This window comes from Eulemur rufifrons, chromosome 6 (genome assembly GCF_041146395.1).
Source record: "Eulemur rufifrons isolate Redbay chromosome 6, OSU_ERuf_1, whole genome shotgun sequence".
In the NCBI taxonomy this organism is placed as follows: Eukaryota; Metazoa; Chordata; class Mammalia; order Primates; family Lemuridae; genus Eulemur; species Eulemur rufifrons.
In genome coordinates, this window is record NC_090988.1 from 5,854,373 (window position 1) to 5,876,433 (window position 22,061).

At 42.5% G+C, this 22,061-nt stretch overlaps 1 protein-coding gene across 1 annotated transcript; it reads right to left on the bottom strand.

The window, feature by feature from the left end:
• Nucleotides 1-10,654: 10,654 nt before the first annotated feature.
• On the bottom strand, nt 10,655-21,904 carry ACAD8 (acyl-CoA dehydrogenase family member 8). The gene is made up of 11 exons (XM_069468665.1): nt 21,764-21,904; nt 19,630-19,730; nt 19,028-19,197; nt 18,293-18,402; nt 17,792-17,868; nt 17,261-17,398; nt 14,741-14,876; nt 14,546-14,643; nt 14,004-14,156; nt 13,239-13,341; nt 10,655-11,442 (listed from the first exon to the last, which is right to left on the bottom strand). The coding sequence occupies exons 1-11, from the start codon at nt 21,870-21,872 to the stop codon at nt 11,390-11,392; spliced, it is 1,248 nt and encodes a 415-aa protein (XP_069324766.1). The 5' UTR covers nt 21,873-21,904; the 3' UTR covers nt 10,655-11,389.
• Nucleotides 21,905-22,061: the final 157 nt, after the last annotated feature.

A 22,061-nucleotide genomic window follows, 5' to 3' on the forward strand; every position in this document is an offset into this window, starting at 1 on the left:
ATCTGTATATGCAAAATCCTCATAATAAGTACCAGTGCAGAAATAACATGTGGTAATATCATGTTCTCAAAAAAACAATATGTAAGGAATTCAAAGAACTCAATAGCAAAAATCCAAATAATCCAATTTAAAGATGGGCAAAAGATCTAAACAGACATTTCTCAGAAGAAGACATACACATGGCCAGCAAGTATGTGACAAAATGTTCGACATCACTAAAATCATCAGGGAAATACAAATCAAAAACACAATGAGATATCACCTCACTCCAGTTAGACTGGCTATTATCAAAAAGACAAAAAATAACGAATGCTGGTGAGGATGTGGAAAAGGGGAACACATACACTGTTGGTAGAAATGTAAATTAGTACAGCCACTATGCAGAACAGTATGGAAGTTTTTCAAAAAACTAAAAATAGAACTACCATATGATCCAGCAATCCCACTTGTGGGTATATATGCAAAGGAAAGGAAATCAGTACGTCAAAGAGACATCTGCACCCGCGTGTTCATTACAGCACTATTCACAATAACCAAGAGATAGAATCAACCTGAATGTTCCTCAACAAATGAATGGATAATGAAATTGTGGTATATACACACAATGAAAAACTATTCAGTTATGAAAAAGAAGGAAATTCTGTCATTTATGGCAACACGAATGAACCAGGAGGATGTTCTGTTAAGTGAAATAAGCCAGGCACAGAAAGACAAAAGCCGCATCATCACACACATATGTGGAATCTAAAAAAGTTGGTATCATAGAAATAAAGAATAGAATAATGGCTACCAGAGGCTGGGGAGAGGAGGGAAGAAGGAACCGGAGAGTGAGAGAGGTTGGTCAATTGGTACAAACTTACACTTAGATAAGAAGAATAAATTCTATTACAGAGTAGGGTGACTATAGCTAATACTACTGTATTGTATATTACAAGATAGCTAGAAAAGAGGATCTTGACTGTTATCACCACAAAGAAATGATAAATGTTTGAGATTATGGATATGCTAACTACCCTGATTTGATCATTACACAATGTATACATGTATTGAAACATCACATTGTAGCCCATCAAATTATACAACTATTATGTCTCAATTATAAACAAATTTTTAAAAATAATAATCAGCATTATCAGTACTAATTATTATATTAGTATTTGCAATGGTATTAAATTATTTATATTTTATATAATATTATTAGCACTATTTTAATATTAGCATTATAGATGCATTGTAGGGTGAAAATATATTATTTCAAAGCCTGGAATATAGACAAATATTTACCAATTCTGACTTCACTGGTACCCCAATTGTCTAATGGGAGAATAGTCAAGATTTTTTAAAATAAAATTTTGTACAAGAAAGGACATCATAGAGCCCTGTGAGGCTCAGCTATAAACAATATGCATATTAATGTAAACACTGAACATTGATTTAACCAAAAATCGTGATATAACTGTACCAGGAGGGTAGGCAGAGAGAAGACTGGTGGGTAAACAGAAGAGGTAGAGGAGCCATAAATTCTAATTTTCCATATCAAGGGATTAATAGATTTACCTAAAATTGAAAATCAACCAATAGGAGTTTAAGTACATTATTTTGAAATACGGAGATAGTTCCTACAAGAAACAGATGAATGCTTTGAAAATGAGTCTGCAGAACAGGATTCAAGCATGGAGCAAGATGGGAAAGAGGGTTACAGCTTTTCACTGAAGGCCTTATGAAACTATTTGACTTAAAATTATCTACATATATAACTTTGATATAATAAAAGTTATTTTTTTTTTAAAAAAAGGAAACAATTGCCAAAGGCAGTTCTGAGCTGTTTCGTGCAGTCCTTCGTCATCGGAACACTGACTGAACAATTGCTGCTGGGGATTGTTCTGAGGAGAAATGGACTGGGAAATAAAAGTGGCCACCAGACCAAGGACGACTGCACTCTCCCACGCTTGAGTCAGCGCACCTGCAGGTAAGGTGTGCACAGAAGGAAATAGCAGCCTCTCTTCTGGTACATTTTGGAGGTCAGGCTTGTTAGTTAGATCCACATGCTCAGTTATGTATGGAATCTGATACCTACTGCCACCCCCCTCCCCATGCAAATGGGGTGAGGTCAGGTTTACATGCAGTATCCAGGGACCCATCAAAGAATTAATGGCATTGGGAAGGCACTTGCTATGGGTCCGATTTGTCTGTAGATAAATTACAAAGCAACCTTAAAACGACTTGCACGCATTGACAGGGAGAAAGGCCCAATCATCTCCAACACTGACAATGCCAATAGATGGACACTTCTCATGTAAGGAAATAGGAGTCCTGTTCTAGGGCACAAGAGGGGTTCTGAGAGCCTGTGGCAGAAGAGCTTGCTCTGGTTGTGATGTTAGCTCTAATTCAGATGGGGCAGGAACCCCTGACAGGTTAGAGAGGGTGGTGAGAGCACAGGGATGGCTCCGCTCTGGGAGGCTTTCTACTGGAGCCCACGGTCTTCTGCCCTGCAAGCACCCCCACAGGGGTATCCTACCAGAGTGACCCCGTGTGGACGGCAGAGGTGTGGGACCCATGGGCAGAGCTTGCGCACCCAGAGGCCGAGGAAGGGACTGGGACCCTGAGGGCTGGACCCAAGCCCAGCCTGAGAAGGTCATCCTTAGTGATAGCAAGTGGAAGAAATAAGTTCTTTGATGGCAGGAACCATATTTTAAGCATCTTTGTGTCCCTAACACAGCCTTTCTCCCCATGCCATGACCAGTGCATGCATTTCCTTTAGACAGCTTGCATTCAACAAGTATTAGTTGCAGCAGAAAACGCAAGTGTTAGTCTCTCAGAACACCAGTCCATATGTAGCAGAAAATACTGTATTACTTAGCTTTGAATTCTCTGGATCTTAAAAAAAGAAAAGAAAATACTGTATTTCCTACCAACCCCCATCCTTCTGAATCAAGAGAAACAGCTACAATGATCAAGACAAAGAAGGTGCTCGGCAATGCTTGAGAAAGAAGGTACATTGCTTTGGGATCAGTGAGCACAGAGGCCCAGGACTATCTCTGATGACTAAAAAAAACAGTCATTTAGAAAAATAAACTTTGATCTTTGTGAACTGATTTCATTTTCTCTTAGGCCAAAGAAACAGGCATGATTTAACAGGATTATGATGGAAATCACATTAAGCTTTGTCACAGACATTTCATACTGACACTTTGCTCATGCTAATTTTACTCATGAAAGGTGATGGTCATAAAAATACTTACCAGATCATAAAGGATTACATGCTTAGATACTTCAGAAGATGGGTCTGTATACACATCTGTGACCTGTGGTTTTAGGAAATGACTGATCTGGAGACTAAAATGGACGCAGTTGGATCCTCTGTGCCTGTAAATGCTGACCATCTAGCGTCTATAACTCAGATGCAATTGCATTGGTTTATGATGAGAGAATTGTCCAGAAAACCCATCGAAGTGTTCATTGTTAAAGAAAAAAACTAATGGCAAGCGATAAGCAGTATTATTTATTTATTTATTTTGCCCAAAACTTACCCAAAATATCCATTAAATATTATAAAAGGGGAAGCCTGAGATTTTGGTCATATCACATTGGCTCTCCTCAACTAAGAACATTTCCTAGTTGACAGTAGAGAACCTGTGGTGGAGCTGGGACATTATTCTAGCTTGGGGCAGGTAATTTGTGTTTAGAGAAGGACCAAAACCCCAAGTTAGGCTGGAGAAGAGAAGTGGGAACTATTTTTCAGTTATGAAAAAACTATATATTTAGAAGTTCAATGTCCTACTAACCCTCCAGCTGTTCTCCAAACCTCCCCAAAACGTTGCTGCCACTCTACTTACCGAAGAGATGGTTCTCTGAGAGCCAACACGAGACAGGTGGCATGAGGCTTGCCAATCAACCCAAGATGTGTCACAAATGCATAAGAGTGGTTACAATAATTGCAGATGGTTCTTGGGAAAAATAATTTTGGAACACAGATCTTTCTCACAGGAAAAGATATGTGATTTTCCCCTTAAGGGGGAACCTGAGAGTCCAACCAGAGTGCCCTTTGAGTGAGCAATCACCTGGCATGGGATGAAGGGTAGATTCCCTGTAATAGGATTGCTGGATCAAATGGTAGTTCTACTTTTAGCTCTTTGAGGTATCTCCATATTACATTCCATAGAGGTTGTACTAATTTGCAGTCCCACCAGCAGCGTAAGAATGTTCCTATCTCTCTGCATCCACGCTAGTATTTGCTGTTTTGGGACTTCTTGATAAAAGCCATTCTCACTGGAGTTAGGTGATATCTCATTATGGTTTTGATTTGCATTTCCCTGATGATTAGAGATGTTGAGCACTTTTTTTATATGTTTGCTGGCCATTATTCTGTCTTGTTTTGAAAAGTTTCTGTTCATGTCCTTCCTTTGCCTACTTTTTAATGGGGTTGTTTGATTTTTTTCCTGTTAATTTTTTAAAGTTCTATATTGATTCTTGTTATCAGCCCTTTATCAGATGTGTAGCATGCAAAGAGTTTCTCCCATTCTGTAGGAAACTATCATTAAAGCGAACAGACAACCTACAGAATGGGACAAAGCCAGTATTTCTTCCATAGTTGGTGGAGAGCGGCCCCAAGCAGTGCTTTGGTAACCAGAGAGGAGTTCATGGTAGGGCAGCTGGAGAACAGAGAACCAGATCCAGTCCTTAGAAGGGAGGTTGGAAATACCCTCAGGGTGGAGTGGTCAGGAAAACACAGATGCTCAGTTTAAATTTGAATGCCAGGTAAACAATGAATAATTGTTTAGCATAAGTATTCCCCTTCCCCCATATTTGGGGTATGTACACTAAGAAAGTACTTGTGTATTGACTTTTAGATTAAACAGGGCACCCTGTCCTTTTATTTGCTAAATCTGCTGTCTCTTGTCCATATAGCAAATTAAACATTCTAACATTTAAAAAATCTGTTCTCTTTGCCCCCCTTCTACAGACTTTCCACTATTTCCTCTGTTCACTAATGTTTGTGCCAACCTGGTTTACTTATAAATGAACGAATTTGCTGTGTATTTATTAATATAAGCCCCTAGATTTTTTTTTGGCCAATATATTTTCTACAATGCTACAACTAGAATTAACAACCAGGAAAGTGCTGAAGACCTAACCATATTCAAAGCCAGCATTTCTTTTTTTTTTTTTTTTATTTTAATTTTTTTAAATTTCAGAATATTATGGGGATACAAACATTTTGGTTACATATAATGCCATTGCCTCGCCTAAGCCAGAGCTACAAACATGACCTTCCCCCATACAGTGAGCTCTGCACCCATTAGTTGTGAGTTTACCCATTCCCACCACCCCCTTCTACCCAGCACCTGATGAATATTGCTTCTATGTGACCACCTAAGTGTTGATCAGTTAGTACCAATTTGATGGCGAGTACATGTGGTGCTTGTTTTTCCATTCTTGTGATACTTCACTTTGAAGGATGGGCTCAAGCTCTAACAAGGATAAGAGGTGCTAGATCACCATTGTTTTTTTGTGGCTGAGTAGTACTCCATGGTGTACATATGCCACATTTTATTAATCCACTCATGTATTGATGGGCACTTGGGTTGTTTCCACATCTTTGCAATTGTGAACTGTGCCACCATAAACATTCAATATTTTTATTGTAAAATGCAGATGTCTTTATTGTAAAATGCCTTTCTAAAAAGCAAATCTTTTAAGATCCTTCCCATCTTAAAATCCATCAGACCTCTTCATTACCATTTTTCATTGGGTTATTTGTTTTCTTGTTACTGAGTTGTTAAAGTTCCTTATATATTTTGGAAATTTACCCCTTATTAGAGATTCAGTTTGCAAATCTTTTCTCCTAGCCCACAGGTTGCCTTTTCACTCTATCGATTGTTTCCTTTGCCACACAGAAGCTTTTTAGTTTGATGTATTCCTGCTTTTGTTGCCCTTGCTTTTGGGGTTACATTCATGAAACCATTGCCAGGACCAATGTCATGATTCTTCCTCTTTGTTTTCTTCTAGGAGTTTTATAGCTTTATGTTTTAATTTAAGTCTTTAATCCATTTAAGTTTAGGTCTTTTATCTATTTTGAGTTGATTTTTGTGTATGGTGTAAGATAAGGGTCCAATTTCATTCTTCTGCATGTGGATATACAGTTACCACAGAATAAAATCCAACTCCTTGGCAAATAATGCCTGTTTACAGTGTAATTATGGGGAGTAGGGAGAGGTACAATAACCTTCTCAGAGCTTTGGGTCTCTGAGGCCTTGCCTCTGGCCAGGCATGCCCGTGAGGAATGCTATGGGGCACAGGGCTTCCTGAACCCTCAGGGACTTGATGCTTACAAATTGAAGGCCAGGCTCAACCACCTGCCTCATCACTGCCCTGTCCTCCCACCTTTCCTTGGCTCAAACCCTTGGTCACCTGTGTTATCCCTAAGCAATCTGTAAACGGCAATGCAGGGAGTGGAGGCGATACTGAGGCTGCGCCCGTGCAGCCAGAGAAGGGGAAGGCTCGCTCTGCATCCCTGCCTAGGCACCGCATTCCTCCCCTCCCAAACCCTAATCCCTGGCAACACTAACTTGGTTTTGACCTCTATGATGACATTATTTCAAGAATGCCACATAAACGGGACGACATAGTATTTAACCTGAGTTTGCCTTTTCACTCACCATACATCCCTGGAAGCCACGTTCTTGTGTCCAGTTCTTGTTCTTGTGTGTTCAGTTGACTTTTGATGGTGTGTCTTGCCTCTTCCTGTTTCAGATTTGTCAATAGCTGCAGTTAGTATCTCATTGGTGATGATGGCTTCTTTCCAGTCTTTTTCTGTTTGTTCAGTAAACACTGAGTTCCCTACTATGTAGGATAAGGAAATGAATCAGATGTCTCTCAGACTCTGATGACATTAAAGCCTGGTGGAAGAATCTCATGCCCGCAGACTGGTTTACATACAAAAGAGAAAAGAATGGTGCTTCCAGATTTTGTGAGAAGGATCAGAATATGTGTGTGAAAGGGTCAGGACCTTCCTCTGGGTGAGGGCTGGGGAAGGTAACCAGTGAACTGTCTTAAAGCACTGTTTATATAACTCTTCGTAAAAACTTGAGAAAACTGTAATGCCCACATTAAAGTTGGAGCAGGGGGAGAACTGAACCAATACTGAGTAGACTACACTGGAAATAAACCATAGGCCCCACTTTTCCAAAGCAGTGACAGCTCCTTCAGGCTCGAGATACCCTGCTCCTTGGCTAGGGGGGAACTGGTATTTCCTCTTTCTGTCCTGTGGGGACTAAGAATGCCTGGCCAGAGGCAGAGCAAAATTCCTTTCTGTTTGTGGTGACAGGAGGTGAGTATTCTAGTACACTCTCCAGACCCAGATGTTCTGAGCTAGGGATCCAGAGACTGGGTGAAAAGGGACAAGTAACTAGGAGAGAAAGATGAAAGGAACTGGTGCGCTCACAGCAACACACTCACTTACAGAGACATGACGGGGAGATCCCATTCAGCCTAGAGCAGGTGAAGAGGCTTTGGGGGCCCTGCCTTGTCCTTACAAGCAGGTTGTGGCAATAAATTTTCCTCCATTCTAAGCAACGAAAGAACATTTTGTCATCCTGGCTTATTCTGTCCCTTCTCATCCACTCCTTGCCACAGATCACCAAGCATCTATAAAATAGAATTTGATTTTCAGTTGGAAGGACTGGTCCATTGGGTCTCCCACTCTACTCTCTGGCCTCTGAGTCCCTCTTCTCTTCCTTCCAGTGGGGGTTACTGACCTGGAATTGTGAAGTGGTGCCGCAGAGACCAGCTGTTCTGGGCTGTTTACCTTAGCGCTATGGCAGTCCACCCTCCCACGCTGACGTGGAGAGCATCCATTGACATGGTGCTTTGTGATCATAACACCCAGGAATAGCAAGGCTTTCTCAGTGCCAAAGAGAAACGAAATTTTGGGTGAAAATAATGCATATGGAAATGTTAGGTAATGCAAAGGGGAAAGTCAATGGGATATTTACCATGAAGCTAATGAAGCTTATGTTCTGGGCCCCTAACTTGCATGGGCCCCTTCTAAAACCCTGGAAGAAAACTTAGCAATGGGTTCATGTGCTTATTATATGTTTTTGTAAAATTGACAAAAGGCAATGCAGTCCTGTCATTTACTCAGAAGAGAGGCAGACCAGAAATATTAATATTTGATATTTAGCACTAATGGGCTACCAGTCACAATCTTAAATATTTTAAATGTTAAGAGTTATGTTTTACAACTTCAGTCTGACACCGGTGTAAGTTTGAGCAGGTCACTTACTCTCTCACAGTTCACTATGTTCATTTATAAATGAGGTTAATAATTGCTAATATTTATTGAGTGCTTTAATGTACTCTGTTCTGAGCCCTTTATGTGGATTCTTTCACTTGATTCACCAATTATCCTATGAAGTAGGAACTTTTATTATCTCCAATATACTCAGAAGGAAATAAGCTAAACAGAGTTTAAGTGATTTTACTTAAAGTCACACAGTTAGTGGTAGAGCTGGCAATCAAATCCAGATGTAGGAGTCTGAATCCAGGGCTCAATCTCTGAACCTACCAGCAGCATTGATAGATGCTGTTTTCAACATGGTTGTTAATTCAGCTCAAACCAATTTAACATTAGCGTCTCTCGAGTGTCAACTCTGTGCAAGGACCCCCTTGTGAAAATCAAGAGATGTACAATTCACAGGAAAGTGCTTTGGAGAAATCTTAGTATTTTTAAAGTAAAAGTATAAACAGGTAAGCACTAAAGTAAATCAGGTATTTCTAGTTTATCAAATCTATAAGGGATGAAGAGAAAATTTTGATAGGTGACTTAAACATTCTTCTGTGTGTGTGTGTGTGCGTGTGTGTGTGTATAATTAAAGTTCCCCCACAACTGTGATAGGAGGTAGTTTTAAGAATTATTAGAGTTAAGACAACCTGGAAATCCAATCCCGACTTAAGTTATCATGCTATGACTACAAGACTTCTGGTGCCCGGAGCATGGTGTGCATGCCTTGGTTCTTGCCACCACACACTGAAATTGCTTCCTATTTACCAGCCTCCCGAGTCCGCAGGGGCGGTCCAAGTTGAGCTGTATTTGGTCTGTGTATGCCCTGCACCTAACACAGCACTGCCACGTAGGTTTTCCTTAAGACGTGCTGTGGCTTTTTTTATTTGTGAGATAGGCAAATGCACTGTGCTGGAAATGAGCTCAAGGTTCACTGTTCTTGCTACCTTGGTCAAATCCCTTGCTAGGCTACTGGGAAACTGAAATCTCTGAATAATAACTGAGGGTGATAGTGAGAAATGCACTTTTAATAACTACCATTTCATCAAATCTTACTAAGGGAACAAATAATGAGACACGAACATAGAGCACCTGTTTCTGTTTCCAGTCAGAATGGAAGCCTCTCGGAATTGGAATGCCAGGAAGCAACCCAATTCCTCAGGTCTTCAAGCACCGTGGGCATCTATATTCCCTCTCATCTGCCTTTCCTTTTAGGCTCAAATTGTCTCATACCATGACTATTTTGAGAACCTTTTTTTCCCCAGGTTTTATTTTTGTTTGTTTTTTAGACAGTGTCTTGCTATATGGCTTCAAACTCCAGGGCTCAAGTGAGCCTCCTGCCTCGGACTCCCAAGTAAGCTAGCATTACAGGCTCGAGTCCCCATGCCTGGCTCAAGAACCTATTAACTGGATATGTCTTCCCTTCTGTCCTTCCTAACTCGTATTCGTCCCACATATGCATTCCAGAATGTTTTTTTGCATTAATTTCATCCTATCTTTCTCATTAAGAACCTTCCATGACTCTCCACTGTTCACCGAATAAAACCTCACCCTTGGCTTTCCTAACTAACCCGATTCAACTTATATTTTCTTTCTGTCCCTGCCAACCCCAAGCCACAATTAAACAAAACTGCAAACAGCTTCCACATAAATCCTATACTTTTCCTGCTCCTGTTTCTTTCCTGTCTGAAATTGACATTCTTGATTCTCTTTAAAAATTCCATATTTTCATAAAAGCTTAATGTGAAATCCTACCTTCTACCTTCTCTCTGACTCCCTCCCTACCTTATCACTTTGCCAGGCTGCCTTCTCAGTCTTATGCAGATACAGGATTACAGTGCTCTACGGCTATGCCTTAGCTCCTCTCTTACAGAAGGCCTTGGACAGCAGAAGCAGCCTTTCAGCTCTGTAGCATCCCACACCCGATCGCCATGCAGTGCCCAACAGTTTCTTACGTAGAGTATGCATTCAAAAAAGAAAATATTTGTTTAGCTAGACACATATTTTGTTCTCTCCAGACACTGATTGTAGTTAATAAAATATCTTCATATATTTTTCTACAGAAATGAGGGGATGGAATAACAATCATTTATGACAGCGTTCCCCCAGAAGTCCCCATCTTTGAATATTACCTTAAATCTTTCCTACATCAGAAACAATGCTTAGTTGGCAAAGCTATTAATAATTTAAGGAGCCTACTTTTAAAAGCCAAATTGCTCAAGGAGAGTTTTTTTATTATTACTTAAAATCCAGTTAAATGTAATCAAATTAAAAAAAAATTTTAAGTAGTTGTAAAGGTTTAGAAGGATAATATAAAAACCAACGTTAGTAGAACCAGAGACAGTACAGAAAGGGGTAGACTTTATTTATCAGTGTAGTGATTAAAAATATTTAAAAAGAGGAAGGAACACCTTCAAAAAAGGAAACAAAAACTCAGATAGAAAGTACTTATCAGGAAGGATCACAGAAACCCTAAATAACATTCCTAGACTGCAGGCTTCTAAAAACAAAGAGAACAAATATTCAAAATTCCAAATAATCTCAGCCCTTGATATTCAGATAGTCCAGACATAGAAACACACCCTAAATCACAGCTTAGGAGTAGTTTCCCAAATATTCATTTCATCATAATTTACATTCCAGAGAAATCCTCTGCATCCTTAGCTGTGCTGCAGAGAACAGAAACAGATGAGAGCACTCTCCCTTCATTCCCCCTCCCCACACCTTTGCTCTATAATCAGGAAGAGTTCCAATGGAAGTACCCAGGCCCCTAGAAGAAGAGGGATCCAGTGAGCCACCAATACGCAGAAAAATCAAGACAATGTGGTTCCAAGAAAAGACTTTGGTGTGATAGTGAATCTTCATTTGTCACCTTTCTAGAATTATGAAAACAAGGCAGTATGTCTTCTTGTGACATTTCTATTCAGGGCAGCTCTTCCATTTCCACTGAGGACTCTGCTGCCCACACACACAGTGCAGGTCCTACCCTGGAAGCGCCCAGCCCTTCAGTCTAATCCACGATTCATTTAGAACAGGACGGCCTACATGGAACCCCTCTACACTGACTGCAGCTGCACACGGAACACCAGGTGATATTAAGTGTGGGTGCTACTCCTGAAGCAGGCTTCGAGAGATCAGCATCCTCATTACTTCATTGCTACCTGCAAGAGGGACAGAGAAGGAAAGATTTAATAGCAGCAAAATCTGAAAGTTCACTAAAGCTCTGACCAGGCTGCTCTAAGTCTAGTTCAGGATAGTTGTGGATTTAAACTAGAATCACTGCTTTTATCTCTGGGAGGGATGGGATTATCATAGACTTCTCTCCAAAGTACAGAAAAAGGCCAGGAAATAAAAAAAAAAAAACAGTCCAAAAGGAGATATACCAAAATATTATTCTGGATATAGAAACATGAGTGATTTTTTTCTTTTACTTTTCTTATTTTATGTAGGTTTTCAACAGTGAATATACATTTCTTTCATAATCAGTAAACTGAATTATAAAAGAACAAAAACATCTCCCTAGAAGAGGGTATCAATTGTTTGCTTCATTTTTAGCAGTGGCCTTTAATGCAAAGAGAAATATAAACCCTCTTGAGGAATGAGTAAGCACAATATCAAATAAAGCCAAATCTAAAATTTTAGATTTATTCAATAGCAAAGTCCATGATAAAACAAAGTGATAAAGTGACCAGTACCCAAATTTCTCTACAAATAGATGATGGTGTGACCGAACATAAATGTATCTGGCTTTTCACACTTATTATAGCAGGGTTAAAAGAGAGAGTTAGAATGAAGGGCGAGTTTCCCACACTCATAAAAGCCAAGTGAGAAAGTAATCGCCAAGAGTAACAGAAGGAATGAGACCCTGGGGAATGGAATTTGAATACTGGCAACTGAGCTGATAAACATGCTTCCAGGAAGCAGAAAGCAGCAGACTAACCTTGAGCAGTCTATACTTTAAACAGAAGTATAGGAACTTCTCAAGGTCTGGTTCCCAGATAAGAAGTGGCAGACTCATGGACAACTTGTTAGAAATGCAAATTCTCAGGCCCACAGTAGAACCATGGGAGCAGATGCTCTGGGGGTGAGGGGGTCCCCCAAGGCCCAGCAATCTGTTTTAACAAGCTCTCTAGGTAAGTCTGGTGCATGCTCAGGTTCGAGAAGGATACTTTGAAAGGGGCAGGGAGGCCCCATTATGTAATGTCCCCAGTGAAGCAGCCCCACATTACTTCACTAGAAGTCAGAGAAGCCTCTGCCCCATCTGCTTTTCCTACAGTGGAACCCCAGCTACCTACACTCGCTGGAACATGAGTCATGGAATTTCAAGACTTACACACCGGTTGTAGAGAGTGGAGAAAGCCATGTGCTGAGCTGACTCCAGCAGCTTACATATTCCCCAGACAGAACGCCTGTGACTACCAAGAAGATGCCCATATGCTGATGATTTATTTTATTGAAAAATTTCCTAGCAATATTGATACAGATATCTTTTAGACTGTTTGGCTGATAATCAAATTGCAGAGCTGCTGGTGACCACACTGGCTCACATTTGCCCCGTAAGTTACTGTATAGAAGTTCTGAGATCCCTGAGGACCAGGTACTTTATAACAGTAAAGAACAGCCACTGCTGTAGCCTTGAACATGCTTTCTCATATATTATCTCAGTTTGAGCCTTCTCTCGAATTCCAAAAATAGAGCAGAAGCAGAAATGGTTCAGTGTCCTACCACCCATGGTGACAAAGCAGTCTCCTGACTCTAGGCTGGTGCTCCTTCTAATGCACCAACAGGCCACTTCCAGAGCAGGACTAGGGAAAGGCAGGCAGATAGGCAGACAGGAAGGAAGGAAGGAGGGAAGGAAGGAGACAAGACAGACAGGGCCTGATGGGACAGACAGTCTGGGGAAAACACTGATCCTATAGCCATTCTGAAAGGAAGAGAATATCTCTGGCAATTTTACCTTCTAGAATTTGGTGGACCCTGGAGTCCCGCACATACTGCTGAACAGCATAATCCTTCAGGTAGCCATAGCCTCCATGCATCTGTAAAGCCTGGTTGCAGATCTGCAGGGAGACAGGGATCAGATGCCATTGATTGTGGGAAGACTGTGGATCAAGTGGCTTCCCTCCCTACCCTAGCCCCTCATCAAGCAGCCTGCTGTAGACTAATGAGAGGAAGAACAACTCACAGCCAAGACCAAAGAGGGGTCCACATTCTATGTGGTGAGAGACAACAAGGGAAGTTCATTTACTGAACCCCACTAGACAGGCAACTCAAAGACTTCTCTGCCTTTCTCACTTACTATCTGCCAGCCAGAACTTGCCCACAACCATCCTGGCTAGGATTACATGAAGCTAAGGTGCCACCTAGTGGCCAAGCAGCTTCAATGTGGCTCTGCCCAAACAACGTAAACATGGCAGAGTGCTAAATTTTGGCAAGAGGCATTGGGCTGCTGTGAAACTTCCAAAGGTGGTGTCTTATCTAGAACACAACCGAACAGCAGTGACAGAATGAAGTATGTAATGGCATGGAGCAGGCCAAAAAGCGTGCTATGGGAGCTCCCCTGCGGGCCTCTCCTGAGTTCATTTATATCCTTAAGCCCCAGGGTGGCCCTACAGCATCCCAAGAGAGGTGGGTTCCAAAGCTGACTTATACCTCTCAACACCTCTGGGCCTAGCAGCTGTTCCCTGTCCATCTTAGGAGAGCCAGAGGGCTTGTCACGTACTGCAAAGCATTCATCCGTAGCAAAGAGCTTGGCCATGGAGCACAGGGCCATTGCATCTTCCCGCTCCTCCTGCAAAGCCACTGCAGCACTGCGGATCATCAGTCTCGAAGCCACCAGCCTTGTCGCCATATCAGCCAGTTTGAACTGCAGGTACTGCAGCAACAGAGGAGAAGAGAACCAGATAAGACAGAGGGGCTCAGTTAAGACAGGAGGGCTCAGACCAGCACCTAATCCGGGACCCTTAAAAAGACATCCCTAATGAAGTGCCTTTTCTAAGTGAGCCAAAGCTTCAAAGTCTCTTGCCTCGTCCACGGAGGGACTTCACTGCCTTGTGAGTTCTAAGTCTGTTTGCTTGCTCTGGACTCTAGTACCGTCACCTCTGAAAAAGATCACTGACAGAAACAAAGCACAAGCCCTGGCCAAGATGGTGGTAGGACTCCACAAGGGATGTCATGGCTTGTTTCCTAAAGAACGTGGGCGCCAGAGCAGGTCTCAGGGGCTGCAAAGAGTGGAAAGCCAAGCAGAGCCAACAGGGACGTTACCTGTTTATTGGCCAGAGGCTCTCCAAACTGCTTCCGGACATTGAGGTGGTCTCGGGTGAGGATGACTGAGGCATGAGCAGCCCCCAGAGAGCAGGAAGCTAGAGGGGAAGAGTGCCAACATTCCACCTGAGCTGGAAGGACAGCGCTGCTTGCCCCAGCCTGCTACCTCCTCATCCCACCCCTTCATGTTCTCACCAATGTTGATCCTCCCTCCGTTCAGTCCTTTCATGGCAATGAGGAAGCCCTGCCCCTCGTTCCCAATTCTGTTGGCCATGGGGACAGCACAGTTGTCAAAGATTACAGCTCGAGTTGGCTGGGAGTTCCACCCCACCTGGAAAAAATCAGGGACTGTGTGGCTGCCCAACAATCCACCAGGCAGGGTGGCCTTCTCTGGTGACAGAAGTCTGTGAAGTATGGGTTCCAATACCCTGGGACTCAAACCCGTAAGAACTTAAAACAAGGAAAAAGAAAAAGTTCAGATTTAAAGGCTTGTCAACACTCACAAGATGTTTGTTTAAGCTAAACATTTTTTAACTTACTAAGAAAATCTACATTCTAATGTCCACCCTACCAGACTAACCTACAAATACTCCCCCCAACTTTTAGGAATGTGGCAGAATCTGCCCTTATTTTTGGTGCCTCTATGAGTATACTCTTTTTTTTTTTTTTTTTTTTGAGACAGAGTCTCACTCTATTGCCTAGGCTAGAGTGAGTGCCGTGGCATCAGCCCAGCTCACAGCAACCTCAAACTCCTGAGCTCAAGCGATCCTCCTGTCTCAGCCTCCCGAGTAGCTGGGACTACAGGCATGCACCACAACGCCCGGCTAATTTTTTCTATATATATATATTTTTTTTTTAGCTGTCCATATAATTTCTTTCTATTTTTAGTAGAGATGGGGTCTCGCTCTTGCTCAGGCTGGTCTCGAACTCCTGATCTCAAACGATCCGCCCACCTCGGCCTCCCAGAGTGCTAGGATTACAGGCGTGAGCCACCGTGCCTGGCCGAGTATACTCTTTTATAAGAACAGAGACAATATCAGGCTTATTTGAAGAAGTTTAATTTACTTTTAAAGACCTTACTAGCACACTTCTCTTTTAAAAGCTTAGCGTTCCTAAAAGCTGTTGTAATTAGACTGGGGAGGGAGGAGTAGGGCACCGTGCAGGCAACCCCTGGTCTAGCACTTGGCTGCAGACAGAGTGATGCGGGGGCACCAGCTCAGGAGAGCCGATTATGGCCCTGTTTTCCTAACTCAGCATTCTGTAATATCACAGAATCAGCCACTGCAAGAGTGTTTATACTACAGAAACAGTCAAGCACTATAAATAAGTTTGTTTTTCCCAGAGAGCTGGCCTAGCAGGATACCACTGGATATATCAGTCGTAAGCTCAGAGAAAATTCTGAATTCCTGAGATGTAGTCCATGTCACACAACTAATTAACTTTATTTTTCATCTTTGGAAAAATCACCTGACTTCTTTGTGGCCTTCATTTCTTTATATAAAATAAGGGAGTTAGACTAGAAAGCCAGCAGAGCCTCTTTTTTCAAACAAAATCCTATTCAGATACTTCACATATAAATAGATTAAGGCCCTCACTACTTGATCTCCTCTTCCAGGGAGTAGAAGTCTTCAAGGAACTTTCAGACCTCGTGAGGCAGATTTTGAAAACCAGAAACTATAGAAAATCTCCCAGTTCCCTTCTGGCTCTGAAAATATTACTGTCTTTACGACCTTTCCTTACATAAAAACATCCAGCAGCTCTCTTTTGTTGCTGAGATGAACTCCATTCCTAAGCTTTTTATTTAAGCTCTTCCCCTGACCCCAGGAGCTAGCATGATTGCACCACAGTAGGTTATGTTAGAAATGCCTGCTATGTTACAAAAGAGAAGGGGCACAAAAACTCGTAACTCCTTGGCAGTTGCAAAGGGTCGGGAAGGATTGTGCAAGAATATACGGAAACTCTAGGAGCTGTGAAAAAAAAAGTATATGTAGGGCTTATTTCATTATCTGACTTTTCCCCAAAATCCCAACTGTCACAGTACAAATTGGAGATAGATGACTGTTTTGAGGATCTGGTCTAAAAAATCTGAGTGGGTTTCACCCTGATCTCCAAGTACAGTCACATAATCACAGGTTTATTGTTCATGGCCTGGCCATCGGGTTTCTTTCTTTCTTTCTTTTTTTTTGATCCCATGATAAGAGGAGGACATGAGGTTTCTTAATCCTAGGAATGTCTTACTTTCCCAAGCACCTACTGAAACATTGTCCTTCTTAGATTACTGAAATACGCACAATCATCTCCAAGGTTATTTCTAGTCGAAGAAGAAAAGTAGACCACATGCTTCTCATTCCTGAGAATTCTGGCCAACACCAGATCTTTTGTATGTATCTCTTCCTGGGGTAAAAAGCACAACAAAACGAGAAGCTGGATAAGAAATATGGCCCAAAAGAGGAGGCGGGAGAAGCGACAGCACTAAATACCAGGTGACCTGTGGGACTTATTGGCAAACTTTGCTACTCTCCCCAGAGGCCTAGTGTTTCTTTACCAATGTCCTATTCTGTTTTATATGCTCCTGTCAAAAATCCTAATAGAAGTAACTGATTCAAAGATAGGTTAGCAGGTATGTGAACCTATTTTCTGAAATAGGGCAGGAGTTAGTCTGGCAGGTGACAGAGTCTCATACCTTCAATTGCTTCCTGTCCAACAGCCACTCACCTTTTTCTCCTTCTTGCCGAAGCTGAGGCCAGGGGTCCCCTTCTCAACAACTATGCATGAGATGCCGTTGGGGCCTGGTCCTCCCGTTCGGCACATGACCACGTAGATGTCTGACTCACCACCACCACTGATGAAGGCCTATGGGGTTGGAGAAGGGGCGTGTAGGGACTGGGAAAGCATAAGTTCTCAGAGCCTAGTGTCTGGGAAAACCACTGAGGTCCTCCCGACAATGGGACACTAAAAGGTGTAATGGCACAGAGAGACTGAGGAGGGGTAAAAGGTAGCTGCCGTAACTAGGGAACCTGGGGATTACTGAGGAGAGGACAGACAAAAGTGAGTGAAGGTAACTGGAATCAGATCTGAAGACACAGAAACAGTGAGAGTGAATACAGGGAAATGGGTCAGAGGTTCTCTTCCTAACACGTAAAAATTCTATGGGAATATTAACTCGTAACTGCAAAGGAACTAGCGATGTCGGAAGGAAAGTGGCAATGATCTCCAAGTTGCTCTGAGAGGGCAGCGTGCTAGGACCTTGGAGCCATTGAGGATATAATGATCTCCTTGTCGTTTAGCCGAGGTCAAAAGAGATGCAGCATCACTCCCGCTTCCTGAAGCAGGTATCAAAAGGGAGCAGAGACAGGAGTGAGAAAGTTAGTGAAGTCAAGGGAGCCCCGCACAGTTTCACCTCCTAGGAAATCTTCCCTAAAGACAAACATGTCAGAGTGTGCTACTGTAAAATCCAGATGGCCAAAGGAACTCTCTATACTTTGTAAAAACTGCTGCACCAATTGGATCACTGTCTGAGAGTATTGCAGCGAGCCTCTGCAAGGAGGTTCTGGTCTATAGCCTGCAGGGCCTCTGACCTAGAGGCCTCTCGGTTCTGTGACATCGGGTTATGGGACTCCATTACTTTACAACCAAAGTGCTGGTAAGTCGTTCTGTGTGTCAACAGGCTAGAAGGAGTGCTTGGTGACTCCACCCAAATCACACCTCTCTCCCTGCTATATGTCACCTGCAGTATGGCGAACCCACCTGGTTCAGTGAGGCAGTAGGAAGCAAACTTCTCCATGGTACAGAGTGGTGGGCAAAATTTGTGCCTCTGTTCTTCATTTCCAAAGCTATCAATCATCCAGGCACACATGCTGATAGGTACACCAAGAAGACAAGACATTGACAGAAACAAAGTCAGAAAAGAAAAGGAAATTGGGGGAATGGGAGAGAGAACAAAGGGCAGGGCAGCAAAGCAGAGTGAAGCAGAAGAGAGTGGGAAGGGAAAATCACGAGTGAGAAAAGTCAACTGCAAAGGAAAGGACCAGATTAAAACATGTTTTTGGAATATGTACTACCCAGAGATACCCAGGGCCACGGTTTCTCACCTGGATGTTCATTCTACTTCTAGCTAGGTTACATGGGCCCCTAAAAATCAGAATTATATGTACTTTCTATTACTTTCTCAAATCATTGGTGGTTCTATCTTTAGATTGAGGAAAAGGGCGCCAGGACCCTGACCACTCACTCTACTGGAGAAGTCTGCTGGTAACAGCTCAATCTATGACTGGGGAGGAGACTGGCTGACCTAATTCCCTAAGCAATGCACAAGACAACACACTCAAGTCCAACAGGCAGCAGCAAACCTGGTAGGTACTCTTGAGTCCAGTTCCTCAAGGGCAATCAGCTTGAAAAGATCAATCTTTTTCCTACAAATCTGAAATTTCCCAGACAATCCACGTGAGCACTTCATTGTGCTTTCCAAGCTTGGACACTCACTTGTGTATGCTTATATAGGCTGTGGTGCTGGTGCAGCCTGTGGCCAAGGCTTCAAAGATGACAGAGGTATCCAGTCGTGACAGTCCGGACCCGCCCACGTCTGTTCGCACGTAGACCCCCCCAAAGCCTAGCACGGCTGCCTTCCGCATCACGTCCACTGGGAACAGCTCCTACGTACAAAAGAGAGCAACATCATCAGTAACTGATCCAGAGATGGACTTTCCTTTGGATGGTTCAGTGAGGGGAGTAGGATGTTTGCATTTGGGAGAGTGTAGGGATTCTCTTAACTTAATATGACTGCTTGTTTCAGTGGTGTAAGTTAAGATGTGCTCTGTGAGAATTGTTTTTCTGGCATTAAAAAGTTTATTATCTATAAAACTACCTTGGTTTTATGTCCAAATCTTTGTTAAATTTTTTTTAAAAAAAGACATCTACAAGATGATCAGGATGCCTTCTACGAAACGAGTCATCCATTATCAGTTCTCTCACTTGCAGGAAAAGCTGGTAAGTGACACTGATCAATTACTACTATAAGGAGATGAAAATAAGGGTCACTGCACAAGGCTTTTGTTGGACTAGCTATCTAAAAGGACAATGCCTACCTTCTGGTCCCACTCTGCCATATTTGGAGCCATCTCCCGAGCAGCAAAGTCAAAGGCCACTTTCTGAAATTCTTTCTGCTCTTCATTAAGTCCCATGGAAGCTGTGAGCAGGATTGAATATGTTCAGTTCTAGGACAGTGGTCAGGGAAGAGTACTGCAAAGAAGCACCATGAAGCTGAGAGGGTGGACCTATTATAGCATTTCCCATACACACAACAGCCTTTAACAGCAAGAGAATGGCATCTTCAATCATTAATCTGTTTCTGAGATGGAGAAGGGACAGTTCTAACACATACCCAGATCAACCTAGGACAGTATATGGGACTTTCCAGACATCTCCTACCCTAGCCACTTATTAAAATACAGTTGCAGCCCTGGAGGTAGGGGCCACAGTGCTAAAACTCTGGTCACAATGCTAAACAGCACAAAAGGAAAACTATGGAGCCACACTCGGCAATAATTACTTCCGTGCCTTCTAGTGATGGAAAGTCCTTCCAAGTGAACACAAGTGCAGGTGGCAGAGCCTGTTCCTCTGGTGCAAACCTGGGTGTCAGTAATGCCCAGCAGTGTGAGCCAAGAGAAAACACTTCTGTCTGTGATCAGTACTCTCATTAAAATGGGAAACTCAGAGGTAAATAGTGAGGATTAAAGATTAGGCTGCCGTGAGAAGCTCAGAGCAGAAACCTCTGTTGGGTATTACTCTCAGGGATAAAGTTAGGGATAAACAATTAATGGTTCTCTGGTCATTATATCATTTATTCACACACTCTTGCTGCTGTAGCTCATAGCTCAAAGATCATTCACAAAAGAACATTTATTGAGTCTTTACCATGTAGCAGTGCTGGGGTTACAAAGATGAATATGGTTCATTCACACCAAGGACAACATAATCAGATAATGCAAACAGAAGCGCTACAGAATTTTAATCCTAGCAAATGCTCCATAAATGTTAAGAGTTCTTCTGTAAATGGCTACTTCCTAAAACCAGTAGTTCAAGGAACTAAAGGTTTAAGAAATAAATTTGAATTGCATCCTAAATAAATAACAGGGTAGAGTTTCATATTAATCACATGAGTAAGTAAATACAACATAATTACTTTTAGACAGGTAACAAATACAGTCAATTCCAGAAAAGGGAATGGTTAACAAAAGGAGAGTATTGCTTGGAAAGAAAAGTGGAAGAGGTAAGTTAAAAAGTAAATTATACAAAAAAAAAAAGGCAAATTAAATACAGAAAAATATGGTGACTAAGTAAAAATATCTAAGTTCCCAAAAGAAATACACTATACAAACAAAACAAACACCAGGCCTCATGAACTTTTGTCAGAGTTACTGACAGAGTTCAAGATAGCCAACACACTAAAAAGGTAAAGCTAAATAGAAAAGCAGCCCAAATGAAATGAGGAAAACCTTTATTGTACAGCAACTCAAGTGGAAGATGAAAAGAAAGCAAGGAAGAACAAAAAAAACCTCTATATAATTCCTTATCTGCTTCGGTAGTATGGCATTGTTTACCAAATTCTAAACGTTAGAACAAGGCAGCACCTCTTGAAGTTGTTTTAGAATGCTGAGCAGAAAATAGTATTCTATACCTTAGTGTATTTTATGGATCTAGTGTCAATCTAACGGATTTATTCTAGTATAAACTGTTATTTATTTAAAATAAATTAAAAAGTGGTTAGGTGCTTCACAGACAAGTCACCAATTGGCTGTAATCACTTAGTCCCACTAGGTCTCCAACATTCCCCGTTACATTCAAATTATTTGCTTCTTACCTGAAAACATTCAGGTTTGTAATCTCCAGTAGTTTCCCACTTCCTGCACGAGTTTCCACAGTTTAAGTGTTTTATAGCTATAGATGTTGAGTTATAAAATGTACATACGCGAGCAAATCTTCTGGTATTACCTTGGAGCTTTAGCACCATCAGCACCCAGTTTTTTACATTCCCACTACCTTTATGACCTATTGATATGATTTTAAAAATCAATCAACCAACAAAAAGTCACAAGTATCTGCACTTCTCTAAGCATCCGAGGGTGACAGGACACAGGGGAGTCGGGCGAGGGGAGACGGGACGGAGCGGGAGACCGCGGCCCCTCGCAGATGCCCCCGCGCACCCAGGGCTAGCCTTACGATCTATGCAGGAGGTCAAGCTCCGGTGGACGGTTTGGGCTGGAGTCTGGATCCCGCCGCGCAGGCAGCCCAGGCGCGCCCCGAATCGCCGGCAGCCGCTCGCCAGCATCGCACCTGTTCTTGCCCCAGGCCCTCGCTGTGGTCGTGTTCGCCCGGACCGTGGCCCCGGCCGCTCCCTGGGGATGGTAGTCTACACACAGGCCTCTCACCCCGGCTCCTAGGCAGACGCCAAGGCGCCGGGACTACAACTCCCAGAGACCACCGGGGCCGGCGCGCCAGCCGCCTGTCTTTAACCCAG

Bases quoted from the DNA above. Each gene is read 5' to 3' on its own strand.
- ACAD8 (XM_069468665.1), bottom strand. From the start codon at position 21,872: ATGCTGGCGAGCGGCTGCCGGCGATTCGGGGCGCGCCTGGGCTGCCTG. The intron at 18,403-19,027 runs GTGAGTGTCCAA...TGTACCTATCAG, and splicing joins GCCTATATAAGCATACACAA to CATGTGTGCCTGGATGATTG. The intron at 17,869-18,292 runs GTGGGTTCGCCA...TACCTGCTTCAG, and splicing joins CTACTGCCTCACTGAACCAG to GAAGCGGGAGTGATGCTGCA.